The sequence below is a fragment of the Hydra vulgaris genome, chromosome 02 (genome assembly GCF_038396675.1).
Source record: "Hydra vulgaris chromosome 02, alternate assembly HydraT2T_AEP".
Lineage (NCBI taxonomy): Eukaryota > Metazoa > Cnidaria > Hydrozoa > Anthoathecata > Hydridae > Hydra > Hydra vulgaris.
In genome coordinates this window covers 21,313,677-21,332,557 of record NC_088921.1, presented here as the reverse complement: position 1 = coordinate 21,332,557, position 18,881 = coordinate 21,313,677, and the positions used below count along the sequence as shown (strand labels likewise).

The 18,881-nt window shown below is 35.4% G+C and overlaps 1 protein-coding gene, 13 non-coding genes and 5 pseudogenes across 14 annotated transcripts; all 19 read left to right on the top strand.

The window, feature by feature from the left end:
• The first annotated feature begins 1,524 nt into the window (after positions 1–1,524).
• LOC136077371 (U2 spliceosomal RNA) lies at positions 1,525–1,727 on the top strand (annotated as a pseudogene).
• Positions 1,728–1,901: 174 nt separating this feature from the next.
• On the top strand, positions 1,902–2,093 carry LOC136077193 (U2 spliceosomal RNA). Its single transcript, XR_010636913.1, has one exon. It is a non-coding gene; the product is annotated as a U2 spliceosomal RNA (small nuclear RNA).
• A 173-nt stretch (positions 2,094–2,266) lies between these two features.
• Positions 2,267–2,458, top strand: LOC136077192 (U2 spliceosomal RNA). The gene has a single exon (XR_010636912.1). It is a non-coding gene; the product is annotated as a U2 spliceosomal RNA (small nuclear RNA).
• A 173-nt stretch (positions 2,459–2,631) lies between these two features.
• LOC136077509 (U2 spliceosomal RNA) lies at positions 2,632–2,845 on the top strand (annotated as a pseudogene).
• A 1,875-nt stretch (positions 2,846–4,720) lies between these two features.
• On the top strand, positions 4,721–4,905 carry LOC136077326 (U2 spliceosomal RNA). The gene has a single exon (XR_010637023.1). It is a non-coding gene; the product is annotated as a U2 spliceosomal RNA (small nuclear RNA).
• Positions 4,906–5,079: 174 nt separating this feature from the next.
• Positions 5,080–5,292, top strand: LOC136077532 (U2 spliceosomal RNA; annotated as a pseudogene).
• A 683-nt stretch (positions 5,293–5,975) lies between these two features.
• Positions 5,976–6,914, top strand: LOC136075923 (uncharacterized). Its single transcript, XM_065789371.1, has one exon. It carries the CDS (start codon positions 5,976–5,978, stop codon positions 6,912–6,914), a length of 939 nt encoding a protein of 312 aa, XP_065645443.1.
• A 258-nt stretch (positions 6,915–7,172) lies between these two features.
• Positions 7,173–7,355, top strand: LOC136077335 (U2 spliceosomal RNA). The gene has a single exon (XR_010637026.1). It is a non-coding gene; the product is annotated as a U2 spliceosomal RNA (small nuclear RNA).
• Positions 7,356–7,531: 176 nt separating this feature from the next.
• LOC136077191 (U2 spliceosomal RNA) lies at positions 7,532–7,723 on the top strand. Its single transcript, XR_010636911.1, has one exon. It is a non-coding gene; the product is annotated as a U2 spliceosomal RNA (small nuclear RNA).
• Positions 7,724–7,897: 174 nt separating this feature from the next.
• On the top strand, positions 7,898–8,110 carry LOC136077520 (U2 spliceosomal RNA; annotated as a pseudogene).
• Positions 8,111–9,977: 1,867 nt separating this feature from the next.
• Positions 9,978–10,169, top strand: LOC136077448 (U2 spliceosomal RNA). Its single transcript, XR_010637076.1, has one exon. It is a non-coding gene; the product is annotated as a U2 spliceosomal RNA (small nuclear RNA).
• A 175-nt stretch (positions 10,170–10,344) lies between these two features.
• Positions 10,345–10,533, top strand: LOC136077270 (U2 spliceosomal RNA). Its single transcript, XR_010636992.1, has one exon. It is a non-coding gene; the product is annotated as a U2 spliceosomal RNA (small nuclear RNA).
• A 176-nt stretch (positions 10,534–10,709) lies between these two features.
• On the top strand, positions 10,710–10,901 carry LOC136077259 (U2 spliceosomal RNA). The gene has a single exon (XR_010636981.1). It is a non-coding gene; the product is annotated as a U2 spliceosomal RNA (small nuclear RNA).
• A 174-nt stretch (positions 10,902–11,075) lies between these two features.
• On the top strand, positions 11,076–11,267 carry LOC136077190 (U2 spliceosomal RNA). The gene has a single exon (XR_010636910.1). It is a non-coding gene; the product is annotated as a U2 spliceosomal RNA (small nuclear RNA).
• Positions 11,268–11,441: 174 nt separating this feature from the next.
• Positions 11,442–11,634, top strand: LOC136077243 (U2 spliceosomal RNA). The gene has a single exon (XR_010636964.1). It is a non-coding gene; the product is annotated as a U2 spliceosomal RNA (small nuclear RNA).
• Positions 11,635–11,808: 174 nt separating this feature from the next.
• LOC136077255 (U2 spliceosomal RNA) lies at positions 11,809–12,002 on the top strand. Its single transcript, XR_010636977.1, has one exon. It is a non-coding gene; the product is annotated as a U2 spliceosomal RNA (small nuclear RNA).
• Positions 12,003–12,176: 174 nt separating this feature from the next.
• On the top strand, positions 12,177–12,383 carry LOC136077537 (U2 spliceosomal RNA; annotated as a pseudogene).
• Positions 12,384–14,253: 1,870 nt separating this feature from the next.
• On the top strand, positions 14,254–14,442 carry LOC136077317 (U2 spliceosomal RNA). The gene has a single exon (XR_010637016.1). It is a non-coding gene; the product is annotated as a U2 spliceosomal RNA (small nuclear RNA).
• A 174-nt stretch (positions 14,443–14,616) lies between these two features.
• LOC136077189 (U2 spliceosomal RNA) lies at positions 14,617–14,808 on the top strand. Its single transcript, XR_010636909.1, has one exon. It is a non-coding gene; the product is annotated as a U2 spliceosomal RNA (small nuclear RNA).
• The last annotated feature ends 4,073 nt before the right edge of the window (positions 14,809–18,881 follow it).

The window sequence follows — 18,881 nt, the reverse complement described above, 5'->3', positions numbered from 1 at the left end:
AAGAGGCCGGATTTGATAAATACCTATTCGGATACCAACAAATCCGTAACGGCTCAATAATTGAGATCGTTATGAAAAACGACAAAATTAAAAAAACGATTCTTGAAAAAGGATTAAATATTAATGGTGTAAACCACCGATTCTACCAATCTACTCCATCGAGAAACATTAGTAAAAAGGTAACTGTTTCCATCCTCGGGTTACCAATTGAAAAAAGTAACTATCCTGCTGGTAAATTTCTAGAGCAGCTCGGGTACGGAAAACATATTAGAACTAAACCTATATTTAAAAAAACACCAAACAACAAATCGCTCTATTATTCCGGTATCATAGTTGCGATTATGGACAAATTAGAAAAACCAATCCCAAGGTTTATAAAACTGAATGGGTATGAGGTTAGGGCAATCTACAACGGCCAGGAAGATGTGGGAAAGCCACAAAACAAAGTAAACCCGAATCAGAAAAACGAAGAAAATGTTTTTTGCTAATAAAATATTAGAATACACAAATTTATACCACCTTTATAAACACAAAATCGTAATATTATTAAAACGACCGAGGATATGGGAATAGAAAAGGAAACGAATGAACATGAGAAGAATTTAGAAATACAAATAACAGTAGAAAATATTGAAACTCAGGCAGCAAACGAAAACAGAATTAGTAAAAACGATGAAGATAATAGCGAAGTCGATGAAAGAAATGAAAATGATAATGAACAGGATAGTAGTAAAGTAAGTGATATAGCTAAGAGTAAAGATGCTGATGGCCAAAGTGAAAAAGATGTCTTCAGCAAAGAAGATGACAATCTGGACAACGTGGAAATACCTACAGAATATAGACACATGTCACATATAGACAAGGTCAATTATAACTGGAAGACCTTTAAAAATTTTGACCGACTAAACTGTAGTAAGGAAGAATTACTAAAATTTAAAGCCTTTAAGAAACTCGAATGGCAACAATATAACACTGCAAAAATGAATTACTATAAATCACTCAAAGATCTGGAAAAAAAAATAGGAAAAATTACACCACTTATTTTCGAAAAAATGGACTCCAGTGAAATATATTCATTTAATATGAAAGAATTTAAAAATTTTAACATCAAAACCGCAGATAACACCGAAAAGACAAAATATACTGCTTGTAAAAGGGCAGAATGGAAACAACGAAAGAAGGAATTTTTCCAATATATTAAAGATCATGAAAGAAAACAAGAAGAACGTAATTTAAAAAAGCAAACGTATCAAGCCAAGAGAGCAAAAATAACACCTTAAAAAGAAAATTAAAAAGCAGCATTAAATAAAAAAATTTTAAACAAAACAATTAAAAAAGTATTAAACAAAAAATTATGATGTTATAATGTCGCATCCAAGAGCTACCTTATTAACATTATTTAACTTGAAAAAATATATCAACAAAAATAAAAATATATAATTAACAAAACATAATAAAAATATAAAACAATAAAAACAAAAACAAAAAATATAAAATAAATAATCAACCTACTAGGGCCTTGGACTAGTTGGTGGATAATAAAAAAAAAAAAAAAAAAAAAAAAAAAAAAGTATCTGTTCTTATCAGTTTAATATCTGGTACGCCGGCACAGTCCGGCTCATATATTAATCTGATTTTTGGCATTAGGTCATGGGATCATAGGTTTACCTTGCCCTGACCACGGGTTGCCTCGGCTTTGCACTACTGCTGAGCGCGGCCCAGATTGGAAAAAAGAAAATATCTTCACTTTCAGAGTGTCTAACATCGCTAATGGTCTCAGCTGCTGCTGCTGATGATGCTGCTGATGATGACGACGACGAAAATGATTAGACGTTCTAATTCAAACCACAAGTACATTGTTGAAGACGGCGTCAGTCCGACTATGTCTGCAGTGTTCAGTTATCGCTTCTCGGCCTAATGGCTAAGATCAAGTGTAGTATCTGTTCTTATCAGTTTAATATCTGGTACGCCGGCACAGTCCGGCTCATATATTAATCTGATTTTTGGCATTAGGTCATGGGATCATAGGTTTACCTTGCCCTGACCACGGGTTGCCTCGGCTTTGCACTACTGCTGAGCGCGGCCCAGATTGGAAAAAAGAAAATATCTTCACTTTCAGAGTGTCTAACATCGCTAATGGTCTCAGCTGCTGCTGCTGATGATGCTGCTGATGATGACGACGACGAAAATGATTAGACGTTCTAATTCAAACCACAAGTACATTGTTGAAGACGGCGTCAGTCCGACTATGTCTGCAGTGTTCGTTATCGCTTCTCGGCCTAATGGCTAAGATCAAGTGTAGTATCTGTTCTTATCAGTTTAATATCTGGTACGCCGGCACAGTCCGGCTCATATATTAATCTGATTTTTGGCATTAGGTCATGGGATCATAGGTTTACCTTGCCCTGACCACGGGTTGCCTCGGCTTTGCACTACTGCTGAGCGCGGCCCAGATTGGAAAAAAGAAAATATCTTCACTTTCAGAGTGTCTAACATCGCTAATGGTCTCAGCTGCTGCTGCTGATGATGCTGCTGATGATGACGACGACGAAAATGATTAGACGTTCTAATTCAAACCACAAGTACATTGTTGAAGACGGCGTCAGTCCGACTATGTCTGCAGTGTTCGTTATCGCTTCTCGGCCTAATGGCTAAGATCAAGTGTAGTATCTGTTCTTATCTTAGTTTAATTAGGCGAGCTAGTGATCCATACTGTATAAAGAAGGTCTACTGGCCTTCTGAGTGTATTGAGTGTTACCTTGCTACCTCCACGGGTTGCAAGGCCAAGATTTTCTAAAAAAGTTTTCGGACTTTTAGTTTATTTTTTGAGTGGTTGAGAGTTTTATAGAGATCGTAGATCTCAGTGAGTTTTTTGAGTGTGAGTGAGTTTTAGTAAGAGGTTGGTTAGACCTCTTGAGGTCTCTCGCCTACTGAGTGGCTGAGAATATAATATATACAAGTAGAAGACTGTTTTCCGCTCTATTAGATCCAAGAAATACCATGGAAATAGATACAGAAATAGCGGCTGCTACAGCCCAGAACAAATGCTCTATTCAAGCTGCAAATAAAACCTATGCACAAGCAGCAACCAATAACGATAACGCATACGACTATAGCGCCCTAAATAATACTCTCTTATGTAAGGTTAACGCTAAAATTAGCGACAACGATTTCTTAGTTGCTATTGAAGAGGCCGGATATGATAAATACCTATTCGGATACCAACAAATCCGTAACGGCTCAATAATTGAGATTGTTATGAAAAACGACAAAATTAAAAAAACGATTCTTGAAAAAGGATTAAATATTAATGGTGTAAACCACCGATTCTACCAATCTACTCCATCGAGAAACATTAGTAAAAAGGTAACTGTTTCCATCCTCGGGTTACCAATTGAAAAAAGTAACTATCCTGCTGGTAAATTTCTAGAGCAGCTCGGATACGGAAAACATATTAGAACTAAACCTATATTTAAAAAAACACCAAACAACAAAACGCTCTATTACTCCGGTATCATAGTTGCGATTATGGACAAAATAGACAAACCAATCCCAAGGTTTATAAAACTGAATGGGTATGAGGTTAGGGCAATCTACAACGGCCAGGAAGATGTGGGAAAGCCTCAAAACAAAGTAAACAAAAATCAGAAAAACGAAGACAAATTTGTTTGAAAATCACCTAGTAGAATACCCAAATTTATACCACCTCTAGTAACAAAAAATCACAACATTATTAAAACGACCGAGGATAAGGGAATAGAAAAGGAAACGAATGAACATGAGAAGAATTTAGAAATACAAATAACAGTAGAAAATATAGCACTTCAGGCAGCAAACGAAAACAAATTTAGTAAAAACGATAAAGATAATAGCGAAGTCGATGAAAGAAATGAAGATGATAATGAACAGGATAGTAGTAAAGTAAGTGATATAGCTAAGAGTAAAGATGCTGATGGCCAAAGTGAAAAAGATGTCTTCAGCAAAGAAGATGACAATCTGGACAACGTTGAAATACCTACAGAATATAGACACATGTCACATATAGACAAAGTCAATTATAACTGGAAGACCTTTAAAAATTTTGACCGACTAAACTGTAGCAAGGAAGAATTACTAAAATTCAGAGCCTTTAAGAAACTCGAATGGGAACAATATAACACTGCAAAAATGAATAAATATAAATCACTCAAAGACCTAGGAAAAAAAAATAGGAAAACTTACACCACTTGGTTTCGAAAAAATGGACTCCAGTGAAATATACTCATTTAATATGAAAGAATTTAAAAATTTTAACATCAATACCGCAAATATAAATGAAAAGACAAAACATCTTATAAGAGCAGAATGGAAACAACAAAAAAAGGAATTTTTCCAATATATTAAAGATCATGAAAGAAAACAAGAAGAACGTAATTTAAAAAAGCAAACGTATCAAGCCAAGAGAGCAAAAATAACACCTTAAGAAGAAAATTAAAAAGCAACATTTAATAAAAAACAATTTTAAAGAAAACAATTAAAAAAGTATTAAACAAAAAATTATAATGTTATAATGTCGCATCCAAGAGCTACCCTATTAACATTATTTAACTTAAAAAATATATATCAACAAAAATAAAAATATAAAATTAACAAAACATAATAAAAATATATAACAATTAAAACAAAAATAAAAAATATAAAATAAATAATCAACCTACTAGGCCCTTGGACTAGTTGGTAGATAAAATAAAAAAAAAAAAAAAAAAAAAGTATCTGTTCTTATCAGTTTAATATCTGGTACGCCGGCACAGTCCGGCTCATATATTAATCTGATTTTTGGCATTAGGTCATGGGATCATAGGTTTACCTTGCCCTGACCACGGGTTGCCTCGGCTTTGCACTACTGCTGAGCGCGGCCCAGATTGGAAAAAAGAAAATATCTTCACTTTCAGAGTGTCTAACATCGCTAATGGTCTCAGCTGCTGCTGCTGATGATGCTGCTGATGATGACGACGACGAAAATGATTAGACGTTCTAATTCAAACCACAAGTACATTGTTGAAGACGGCGTCAGTCCGACTATGTCTGCAGTGTTCAGTTATCGCTTCTCGGCCTAATGGCTAAGATCAAGTGTAGTATCTGTTCTTATCTTAGTTTAATTAGGCGAGCTAGTGATCCATACTGTATAAAGAAGGTCTACTGGCCTTCTGAGTGTATTGAGTGTTACCTTGCTACCTCCACGGGTTGCAAGGCCAAGATTTCTAAAAAAGTTTTCGGACTTTTAGTTTATTTTTTGAGTGGTTGAGAGTTTTATAGAGATCGTAGATCTCAGTGAGTTTTTTGAGTGTGAGTGAGTTTTAGTAAGAGGTTGGTTAGACCTCTTTTGAGGTCTACTGGCCTCTGAGTGGCTGAGAATATAATATATACAGGTAGAACTATTTTGCCATGCTACTATTAGATCCAAGAAATACCATGGAAATAGATACAGAAATAGCGGCTGCTACAGCCCAGAACAAATGCTCTATTCAAGCTGCAAATAAAACCTATGCACAAGCAGCAACCAATAACGATAACGCATACGACTATAGCGCCCTAAATAATACTCTCTTATGTAAGGTTAACGCTAAAATTAGCGACAACGATTTCTTAGTTGCTATTGAAGAGGCCGGATATGATAAATACCTATTCGGATACCAACAAATCCGTAACGGCTCAATAATTGAGATTGTTATGAAAAACGACAAAATTAAAAAAACGATTCTTGAAAAAGGATTAAATATTAATGGTGTAAACCACCGATTCTACCAATCTACTCGTAGAAACATTAGTAAAAAGGTAACTGTTTCCATCCTCGGGTTACCAATTGAAAAAAGTAACTATCCTGCTGGTAAATTTCTAGAGCAGCTCGGATGGGAAAGCATTTTAGAACTAAACCTATATTTAAAAAAACACCAAACAACAAAACGCTCTATTACTCCGGTATCATAGTTGCGATTATGGACAAAATAGACAAACCAATCCCAAGGTTTATAAAACTGAATGGGTATGAGGTTAGGGCAATCTACAACGGCCAGGAAGATGTGGGAAAGCCTCAAAACAAAGTAAACAAAAATCAGAAAAACGAAGACAAATTTGTTTGCAAATCACCTAGTAGCATTCCCCAAGTTATACCACCTCTAGGAACACAAAATCAGAACATTATTAAAACGACCGAGGATAAGGGAATAGAAAAGGAAACGAATGAACATGAGAAGAATTTAGAAATACAAATAACAGTAGAAAATATAGCACTTCAGGCAGCAAACGAAAACAAATTTAGTAAAAACGATAAAGATAATAGCGAAGTCGATGAAAGAAATGAAGATGATAATGAACAGGATAGTAGTAAAGTAAGTGATATAGCTAAGAGTAAAGATGCTGATGGCCAAAGTGAAAAAGATGTCTTCAGCAAAGAAGATGACAATCTGGACAACGTTGAAATACCTACAGAATATAGACACATGTCACATATAGACAAAGTCAATTATAACTGGAAGACCTTTAAAAATTTTGACCGACTAAACTGTAGCAAGGAAGAATTACTAAAATTCAGAGCCTTTAAGAAACTCGAATGGGAACAATATAACACTGCAAAAATGAATAAATATAAATCACTCAAAGACCTAGAAAAAAAAAGAGGAAAACTTACACCACTTCGTTTCGAAAAAATGGACTCCAGTGAAATATACTCATTTAATATGAAAGAATTTAAAAATTTTAACATCAATACCGCAAATATAAATGAAAAGACAAAATATATTGCTTGTAAGAGAGCAGAATGGAAACAACGAAAAAAGGAATTTTTCCAATATATTAAAGATCATGAAAGAAAACAAGAAGAACGTAATTTAAAAAAGCAAACGTATCAAGCCAAGAGAGCAAAAATAACACCTTAAGAAGAAAATTAAAAAGCAACATTTAATAAAAAACAATTTTAAAGAAAACAATTAAAAAAGTATTAAACAAAAAATTATAATGTTATAATGTCGCATCCAAGAGCTACCCTATTAACATTATTTAACTTAAAAAATATATATCAACAAAAATAAAAATATAAAATTAACAAAACATAATAAAAATATATAACAATTAAAACAAAAATAAAAAATATAAAATAAATAATCAACCTACTAGGCCCTTGGACTAGTTGGTAGATAAAATAAAGAAAAAAAAAAAAAAAGTATCTGTTCTTATCAGTTTAATATCTGGTACGCCGGCACAGTCCGGCTCATATATTAATCTGATTTTTGGCATTAGGTCATGGGATCATAGGTTTACCTTGCCCTGACCACGGGTTGCCTCGGCTTTGCACTATTGCTGAGCGCGGCCCAGATTGGAAAAAAGAAAATATCTTCACTTTCGGAGTCTTCATAACATCGCTAATGGTCTCAGCTGCTGCTGCTGATGATGCTGCTGATGATGACGACGACGAAAATGATTAGACGTTCTAATTCAAACCACAAGTACATTGTTGAAGACGGCGTCAGTCCGACTATGTCTGCAGTGTTCAGTTATCGCTTCTCGGCCTAATGGCTAAGATCAAGTGTAGTATCTGTTCTTATCAGTTTAATATCTGGTACGCCGGCACAGTCCGGCTCATATATTAATCTGATTTTTGGCATTAGGTCATGGGATCATAGGTTTACCTTGCCCTGACCACGGGTTGCCTCGGCTTTGCACTACTGCTGAGCGCGGCCCAGATTGGAAAAAAGAAAATATCTTCACTTTCAGAGTGTCTAACATCGCTAATGGTCTCAGCTGCTGCTGCTGATGATGCTGCTGATGATGACGACGACGAAAATGATTAGACGTTCTAATTCAAACCACAAGTACATTGTTGAAGACGGCGTCAGTCCGACTATGTCTGCAGTGTTCAGTTATCGCTTCTCGGCCTAATGGCTAAGATCAAGTGTAGTATCTGTTCTTATCTTAGTTTAATTAGGCGAGCTAGTGATCCATACTTGTATAAAGAAGGTCTACTGGCCTTCTGAGTGTATTGAGTGTTACCTTGCTCCCTCCACGGGTTGCAAGGTTAAGTTTTTCTGAAAAAGTTTTCGGACTTTTAGTTTATTTTTTGAGTGGTTGAGAGTTTAATAGAGATCGTAGATCTCAGTGAGTTTTTTTAGTGTGAGTGAGTTTTAGTAAGAGGTTGGTTAGACCTTATATATATTATATTCTCGGCCTCTGAGTGGCTGAGAATATAATATATACAGGTAGAACCATTTTTGCCATGCTACTATTAGATCCAAGAAATACCATGGAAATAGATACAGAAATAGCGGCTGCTACAGCCCAGAACAAATGCTATATGCAAGCTGCAAACAAAACCTATGCACAAGCAGCAACCAATAACGATAACGCATACGACTATAGCGCCCTAAATAATACTCTCTTATGTAAGGTTAACGCTAAAATTAGCGACAACGATTTCTTAGTTGCTATTGAAGAGGCCGGATATGATAAATACCTATTCGGATACCAACAAATCCGTAACGGCTCAATAATTGAGATCGTTATGAAAAACGACAAAATTAAAAAAACGATTCTTGAAAAAGGATTAAATATTAATGGTGTAAACCACCGATTCTACCAATCTACTCCATCGAGAAACATTAGTAAAAAGGTAACTGTTTCCATCCTCGGGTTACCAATTGAAAAAAGTAATTATCCTGCTGGTAAATTTCTAGAACAGCTCGGATACGGAAAACATATTAAAACTAAACCCATATTTAAAAAAACACCAAACAACAAAACGCTCTATTACTCCGGCATCATAGTTGCGATTATGGACAAATTAGAAAAACCAATTCCAAGGTTTATAAAACTGAATGGGTATGAGGTTAGAGCAATCTACAACGGCCAGGAAGATGTGGGAAAGCCACAAAACAAAGTAAACAAGAATCAGAAAAACGAAGACAAAGTTGTTTGCAAATCACCTAGTAGCATTCCCCAAGTTATACCACCTCTAGGAACACAAAATCAGAACATTATTAAAACGACCGAGGAGAAGGGAATAGAAAAGGAAACGAATGAACATGAGAAGAATTTAGAAATACAAATAACAGTAGAAAATATAGCACTTCAGGCAGCAAACGAAAACAAATTTAGTAAAAACGATGAAGATAATAGCGAAGTCGATGAAAGAAATGAAGATGATAATGAACAGGATAGTAGTAAAGTAAGTGATATAGCTAAGAGTAAAGATGCTGATGGCCAAAGTGAAAAAGATGTCTTTAGCAAAGAAGATGACAATCTGGACAACGTGGAAATACCTACAGAATATAGACACATGTCACATATAGACAAAGTCAATTATAACTGGAAGAGCTTTAAAAATTTTGACCGACTAAACTGTAGCAAGGAAGAATTATTAAAATTCAAAGCCTTTAAGAAACTCGAATGGGAACAATATAACACTGCAAAAATGAATAAATATAAATCACTCAAAGACCTAGAAAAAAAAATAGGAAAACTTACACCACTTGGTTTCGAAAAAATGGACTCCAGTGAAATATACTCATTTAATATGAAAGAATTTAAAAATTTTAACATCAATACCGCAAATATAAATGAAAAGACAAAATATATTGCTTGTAAGAGAGCAGAATGGAAACAACGAAAAAAGGAATTTTTTCAATATATTAAAGATCATGAAAGAAAACAAGAAGAACGTAATTTAAAAAAGCAAACGTATCATGCCAAGAGAGCAAAAATAACACCTTAAGAAGAAAATTAAAAAGCGACATTAAATAAAAAACAAATTTAAAGAAAACAATTAAAAAAGTATTAAACAAAAAATTATGATGTTATAATGTCGCATCCAAGAGCTACCTTATTAACATTATGTTACTTAAAAAAATATATCAACAAAAATAAAAATATAAAATTAACAAAACATAATAAAAATATATAACAATTAAAACAAAAATAAAAAATATAAAATAAATAATCAACCTACTAGGGCCTTGGACTAGTTGGTAGATAATAGAAAAAAGTATCTGTTCTTATCAGTTTAATATCTGGTACGCCGGCACAGTCCGGCTCATATATTAATCTGATTTTTGTGATTAGGTGATGTGATCTTAGGTAAAGAATGCACTGACGAAGGGTTGACTCGGCTTTGCACTACTGCTGAGCGCGGCCCGGATTTAGAAAAAAGAAAATATCTTCACTTTCAGAGTGTCTAACATCGCTAATGGTCTCAGCTGCTGCTGCTGATGATGCTGCTGATGATGACGACGACGAAAATGATTAGACGTTCTAATTCAAACCACAAGTACATTGTTGAAGACGGCGTCAGTCCGACTATGTCTGCAGTGTTCAGTTATCGCTTCTCGGCCTAATGGCCGCTTAGGTCAGTATCTGTTCTTATCAGTTTAATATCTGGTACGCCGGCACAGTCCGGCTCATATATTAATCTGATTTTTGGCATTAGGTCATGGGATCATAGGTTTACCTTGCCCTGACCACGGGTTGCCTCGGCTTTGCACTACTGCTGAGCGCGGCCCAGATTGGAAAAAGAAAATATCTTCACTTTCAGAGTGTCTAACATCGCTAATGGTCTCAGCAGCTGCTGCTGAAGATGCTGCTGATGATGACGACGACGAAAATGATTCATTAGACGTTCTAATTCAAACCACAAGTACATTGTTGAAGACGGCGTCAGTCCGACTATGTCTGCAGTGTTCGTTATCGCTTCTCGGCCTAATGGCCAAGCTCAAGCGTAGTATCTGTTCTTATCAGTATAATATCTGGTACGCCGGCACAGTCCGGCTCATATATTAATCTGATTTTTGGCATTAGGTCATGGGATCATAGGTTTACCTTGCCCTGACCACGGGTTGCCTCGGCTTTGCACTACTGCTGAGCGCGGCCCAGATTGGAAAAATGAAAATATCTTCACTTTCAGAGTGTCTAACATCGCTAATGGTCTCAGCTGCTGCTGCTGATGATGCTGCTGATGATGACGACGACGAAAATGATTAGACGTTCTAATTCAAACCACAAGTACATTGTTGAAGACGGCGTCAGTCCGACTATGTCTGCAGTGTTCAGTTATCGCTTCTCGGCCTAATGGCTAAGATCAAGTGTAGTATCTGTTCTTATCAGTTTAATATCTGGTACGCCGGCACAGTCCGGCTCATATATTAATCTGATTTTTGGCATTAGGTCATGGGATCATAGGTTTACCTTGCCCTGACCACGGGTTGCCTCGGCTTTGCACTACTGCTGAGCGCGGCCCAGATTGGAAAAAAGAAAATATCTTCACTTTCAGAGTGTCTAACATCGCTAATGGTCTCAGCTGCTGCTGCTGATGATGCTGCTGATGATGACGACGACGAAAATGATTAGACGTTCTAATTCAAACCACAAGTACATTGTTGAAGACGGCGTCAGTCCGACTATGTCTGCAGTGTTCAGTTATCGCTTCTCGGCCTAATGGCTAAGATCAAGTGTAGTATCTGTTCTTATCAGTTTAATATCTTGGTACGCCGGCACAGTCCGGCTCATATATTAATCTGATTTTTGGCATTAGGTCATGGGATCATAGGTTTACCTTGCCCTGACCACGGGTTGCCTCGGCTTTGCACTACTGCTGAGCGCGGCCCAGATTGGAAAAAAGAAAATATCTTCACTTTCAGAGTGTCTAACATCGCTAATGGTCTCAGCTGCTGCTGCTGATGATGCTGCTGATGATGACGACGACGAAAATGATTAGACGTTCTAATTCAAACCACAAGTACATTGTTGAAGACGGCGTCAGTCCGACTATGTCTGCAGTGTTCAGTTATCGCTTCTCGGCCTAATGGCTAAGATCAAGTGTAGTATCTGTTCTTATCAGTTTAATATCTGGTACGCCAGACAGTCCGGCTCATATATTAATCTGATTTTTGGCATTAGGTCATGGGATCATAGGTTTACCTTGCCCTGACCAGCGGGTTGCCTCTCGGCTTTGCACTCTTGCTGAGCGCGGCCCAGATTGGAAAAAAGAAAATATCTTCACTTTCAGAGTGTCTAACATCGCTAATGGTCTCAGCTGCTGCTGCTGATGATGCTGTTGATGATGACGACGACGAAAATGATTAGACGTTCTAATTCAAACCACAAGTACATTGTTGAAGACGGCGTCAGTCCGACTATGTCTGCAGTGTTCAGTTATCGCTTCTCGGCCTAATGGCTAAGATCAAGTGTAGTATCTGTTCTTATCTTAGTTTAATTAGGCGAGCTAGTGATCCTTACTTGAAGAAAGAAGGTCTACTGGCCTTCGGAGTGTATTGAGTGTTACCTAGCTCCCTCCTCGGGTTGCAAGGCCAAGTTTTTTTGAAAAAGTTTTCGGACTTTTAATTTATTTTTGAGTAGTTCGTTTTATAGAGATCGTAGATCTCAGTGAGTGTTTTTTAGTGTGAGTAAGTTTTAGTAAGAGGTTGGTTAGACCTCTTTTGAGGTCTACTGGCCTCTGAGCTAGATATAATATATACAGGTAGAACTATTTTGCCATGCTACTTTTAGATCCAAGAAATACCATGGAAATAGATACAGAAATAGCGGCTGCTACAGCCCAGAACAAATGCTATATGCAAGCTGCAAACAAAACCTATGCACAAGCAGCAACCAATAACGATAACGCATACGACTATAGCGCCCTAAATAATACTCTCTTATGTAAGGTTAACGCTAAAATTAGCGACAACGATTTCTTAGTTGCTATTGAAGAGGCCGGATTTGATAAATACCTATTCGGATACCAACAAATCCGTAACGGCTCAATAATTGAGATCGTTATGAAAAACGACAAAATTAAAAAAACGATTCTTGAAAAAGGATTAAATATTAATGGTGTAAACCACCGATTCTACCAATCTACTCCATCGAGAAACATTAGTAAAAAGGTAACTGTTTCCATCCTCGGGTTACCAATTGAAAAAAGTAACTATCCTGCTGGTAAATTTCTAGAGCAGCTCGGGTACGGAAAACATATTAGAACTAAACCTATATTTAAAAAAACACCAAACAACAAATCGCTCTATTATTCCGGTATCATAGTTGCGATTATGGACAAATTAGAAAAACCAATCCCAAGGTTTATAAAACTGAATGGGTATGAGGTTAGGGCAATCTACAACGGCCAGGAAGATGTGGGAAAGCCACAAAACAAAGTAAACCCGAATCAGAAAAACGAAGACAAAGTTGTTTGCGAATCAACTAGTAGCATTCACCAAGTTATACCACCTGTAGAAACACAAAATCGGAATATTATTAAAACGACCGAGGATATGGGAATAGAAAAGGAAACGAATGAACATGAGAAGAATTTAGAAATACAAATAACAGTAGAAAATATTGAAACTCAGGCAGCAAACGAAAACAGAATTAGTAAAAACGATGAAGATAATAGCGAAGTCGATGAAAGAAATGAAAATGATAATGAACAGGATAGTAGTAAAGTAAGTGATATAGCTAAGAGTAAAGATGCTGATGGCCAAAGTGAAAAAGATGTCTTCAGCAAAGAAGATGACAATCTGGACAACGTGGAAATACCTACAGAATATAGACACATGTCACATATAGACAAGGTCAATTATAACTGGAAGACCTTTAAAAATTTTGACCGACTAAACTGTAGCAAGGAAGAATTACTAAAATTTAAAGCCTTTAAGAAACTCGAATGGCAACAATATAACACTGCAAAAATGAATTACTATAAATCACTCAAAGATCTGGAAAAAAAAATAGGAAAAATTACACCACTTATTTTCGAAAAAATGGACTCCAGTGAAATATATTCATTTAATATGAAAGAATTTAAAAATTTTAACATCAAAACCGCAGATAACACCGAAAAGACAAAATATACTGCTTGTAAAAGGGCAGAATGTAAACAACTAAAGTATGAATTTTTCAAATATATTAAAGATCATGAAAGAAAACAAGAAGAACGTAATTTAAAAAAGCAAACGTATCAAGCCAAGAGAGCAAAAATAACACCTTAAAAAGAAAATTAAAAAGCAGCATTAAATAAAAAAATTTTAAACAAAACAATTAAAAAAGTATTAAACAAAAAATTATGATGTTATAATGTCGCATCCAAGAGCTACCTTATTAACATTATTTAACTTGAAAAAAAATATCAACAAAAATAAAAATATAAAATTAACAAAACATAATAAAAATATAAAACAATTAAAACAAAAACAAAAAATATAAAATAAATAATCAACCTACTAGGGCCTTGGACTAGCTGGTGGATAAAAAAAAAAAAAAAAAAAGTATCTGTTCTTATCAGTTTAATATCTGGTACGCCGGCACAGTCCGGCTCATATATTAATCTGATTTTTGGCATTAGGTCATGGGATCATAGGTTTACCTTGCCCTGACCACGGGTTGCCTCGGCTTTGCACTACTGCTGAGCGCGGCCCAGATTGGAAAAAAGAAAATATCTTCACTTTCAGAGTGTCTAACATCGCTAATGGTCTCAGCTGCTGCTGCTGATGATGCTGCTGATGATGACGACGACGAAAATGATTAGACGTTCTAATTCAAACCACAAGTACATTGTTGAAGACGGCGTCAGTCCGACTATGTCTGCAGTGTTCAGTTATCGCTTCTCGGCCTAATGGCTAAGATCAAGTGTAGTATCTGTTCTTATCAGTTTAATATCTGGTACGCCGGCACAGTCCGGCTCATATATTAATCTGATTTTTGGCATTAGGTCATGGGATCATAGGTTTACCTTGCCCTGACCACGGGTTGCCTCGGCTTTGCACTACTGCTGAGCGCGGCCCAGATTGGAAAAAAGAAAATATCTTCACTTTCAGAGTGTCTAACATCGCTAATGGTCTCAGCTGCTGCTGCTGATGATGCTGCTGATGATGACGACGACGAAAATGATTAGACGTTCTAATTCAAACCACAAGTACATTGTTGAAGACGGCGTCAGTCCGACTATGTCTGCAGTGTTCAGTTATCGCTTCTCGGCCTAATGGCTAAGATCAAGAGTGGTACACTCTGATTTATTAGTATTAGTACGAGCTAGTGGTTATATAGGGTATATAGAGTGTATAGGGTGAATTGAGATTTAAGGAGGGTGTTAGTGGTGTCTTGAGGGGGACTAGTATTTACAGTAATTTTGAGTACTGTTGTACGTTGTCAAAATCATTATGGAAGATTGTGTAAGCAATTGCCAAAATATTCTTGATAATATTCATGATCATTTAGAAATAGAATGTAATGAAAATAACGAATATCGCTCAGGTTTGATTTATCCTGAATTAATACAAAATACCAAAACCAAGTTTTCATATGCGCAAGCCGCAAAAGTTAATTATCCTAATCAATTCTTAAGACAACTTAATAAAACGTTATTATGTAAACTAGAATTTAATACGTCTATCAATGATGTTCTTATGGCTTTAGAAGAAAATGATCTAGACGGAGGTATTGAAGGCGTCCAAATTATACGGGCGGGAACAATGTTAGAAATAACTATTAAAAATGATAAAATAAAAAACAAACTTCTAGAACGAGGGCTAGACATAAACAGCCCATCGTTTTTATAATTCCACTCCAACGAGAAATGTTAGTACTCGGGTAAATGTTTCTGTTTTAGGTCTGCCACTTGAGTATAAAGGCTGCATTGTCGGTAGAATTCTTGAGCAAAAAGGATATGGCAAACATATATACTCAAAATCCATTATGAAAAAAACACCAAAAAAAGGCACGGAATATTATTCTGGTATACTGGTTGCGGTAATGGACAACTTATACGAACCTATACCGAAAACAATAGAAATTGAAGGTTATACGGTTAGAATAATTCACACAGGGCAAGAAGGCAATCCAAAGATCGAAAATAAACTCACAAGTGTAACGGATAACAACAAGGGCAGAGAGACAAGCTTAAGTAAAACAGAAAAGATACCTTCAGTAAGCCCTTTAATTGATAGCAATGCCGATATAAATATAATCCAAACTGAAACATTAACTAAAACTGTAACAAATATTGAAAAGGAAAAAGAAAATGAGGAGAACCTGACTATAAATGAATTAAGTGAAATAAAAACAAATAATAACGAATCAGACGTAAAAGAAAAAGGTGCAGAAACTGATGAGACAATGCTTAATGAATATAACCATGATGATAACAACAGCGAACTAGAAGAGTCAAGCGATATGGATATGATAGGGTTACGAGACAAAAATAATAAAAGGAAAATAACACCACAAACAATAAAAAATCACACAAAACGATCTAACAGAGACAATAATCTATGTGGGAAGGTCTCCTACCAAAATCAAGAAAACCAAATAAAAATACAAAACCAAAAATCAAATAAAAATATAAATTTTAAAATCAAATAAAAATAAAAATAATAAAAGAAAAAATCCAAATAAAAATATAAAAGTCCAAAACCAAATAAAAATATAAAATTAAGAAAAGCAAACAAAAATAAAAAAATCCAAAAAATTAAAAAAAAACACTAAAATGGCTTTCAGAATTCTTACCATAAATGTAAATGGCCTAAATGCCGATATAAAAAGAAACAACTTCATGAACTTTTTTAAGGAAATGAACTATGATATTGTATGTGTTCAGGAGACGCACTGTACAAATGAAAAGAAGGACCTATGGAATAAAGAGTGGGAAAATAAAATCGGGGGATCTTCTATCTGGAACAACAACAGTAACAAAAGTTGTGGTGTCGCCATATTTACCAAACTTAAAACCATATTTCATGAGGTAACTCAGGATGAAAACGGTAGAATCCTGGCAGTCACAATTAACTTTGAAAACACTGCAACCAGAATTATAAATATATACGCACCAAATAATCCACAGGAAAAAGAGAACTTTTTTAGCACTCTAAACAAACACACAAAATTATGTGACAATATATACCACGCAGGAGACTTCAATATGGTAGTTGACCCAACACTAGATAGAGAAGGAGGTGACCTCTACAACCCAAACAATATCTTAGGAAAACAAAACTTAAATAGATTCTGTGAAAAATACAATCTTTCAGATACATTTCGAGTCCTTAATCCACATAAAAAAGAATTTACATACAACAGTCCTGATCAAAGTTTTTGCAGTAGAATCGACAGAATTTATACGATAGTGGAAAAAACAAAAAAGCATAAGGCCACAATAGTAGAAACAGGTTTGAGTGACCACAGAGGACTTTTGTACGAAATATTTATTGAAGCACAAAACAAAAGAGGGCCAGGCTATTGGCATTTAAATGTCACCCTTCTTTCTGACGTACGTTTTTTTTTAGAGAAAGTCTAAAAACAAAATTCGAAAAACAAAAAACAAAAAAAGACGTATACGATAGCAAAAGCCAATGGTGGGACATGATCAAATACAAAATTAAATCTACTGCCATCGACCTATCCTCAAAAATACAAAAAGAAAAAAATCTGAAAAAACTAACCTTAGAACAACAAATAAACACAGAAATGCAGTCGGGAAAGCCAAATTACGAAATTGTTAAAAATCTTGAACTGGAACTAAAAGAGCTGTTAAGAAAGAATGGAGTTTTCATTCGAACTAAACAAACTATTGTCGAGGATGACGAATCCCCCTCAAAAACATTATTTCAAATGGAAAGAAACAATCAAGCAAAAAAAACAATAACAACGCTCAAGGATGGAGAAAGTACAATTATAGAAACAAAGAGTATACTTCCAAAAATAAGAGAATACTATAAAACCCTATACAAAAAAACAAATATAGCCAAAGAAAATCAAAGAAAGTTTTTATCCTGTATTGATAAGTCCTTGACAGACGACCAGAATGCTTCGCTTAACATCAGGTTCAGTAAAGAAGAACTTCATAATGCAACTATGTCACTTAAAAAAGGAAAGACTCCAGGTGTTGATGGAATACCTATAGAGTTCTACCAGGAGTTTTGGGATATTGTTGGTGAGGAATTCACAAACCTAGCCAACATGATCATATTTGATACCGAGGAACAACTTTCATGGTCACAAAGAACTGCTCTCATTAGTCTACTACCAAAGGGAGGAGACTTAACTGAGTGAAAAATTGGCGACCTATTTCACTACTCTGTAGTGATTATAAAATAATAACAAAAGCTCTGGCTTTAAGATTATCAAATGTACTAGATTTTTTATTCGGAACATCTCAAACGTGCTCGGTCCCGGGCAGAAACATCTATTCTAACATTTTTCTAGTTCGGGATCTCATTCAATATACCAATGAAAAAAATATCAAAAGCTTTATCCTGACAATTGATCAAGAAAAAGCTTTTGACAAGATTGATCGTAACTATCTAATTGAAGTAATGGAAAAATACAACCTCGGAAAAAACTTCGTAAATGCTATAAAGCAAACTTTGAAAAACAACCAGTCCTTAATTCTAAACAATGGATATATGAGTGAGCCCCTAAATATTGAAAGAGGAGTTAGGCAAGGGGATCCTGTATCACTGATGTTATACTGCTTAGCAGTGGAACCGCTTGCTATCTCAATTAGAAATAACCATAAAATTGACGGAATTCCACTGCCAGGTTCAAAAACAACTCTAAAAGTCATGCAATATGCAGATGATACATCAATTTTTATTAAAAACTCTTACTCAGTTAATGAAGTGTTTGAAACCCTTGACAGATTCGAAGAGGCGTCAGGATCAAACATTAATAGAGAGAAAACAAAAGCGCTAGCTCTATGTTTCTTCAACTACCTTGAATAAGAAAAAACGATCATCGCACTCAAACAAAAAAATTATAATATTCAGTGGTCAAATACAACAGGATTGAGAATTCTAGGAATACACTTTCACACTGACCTTGCATTCACAGCCAGCATCAACTGGAATAAGGCCTACGGCAACTTTGCC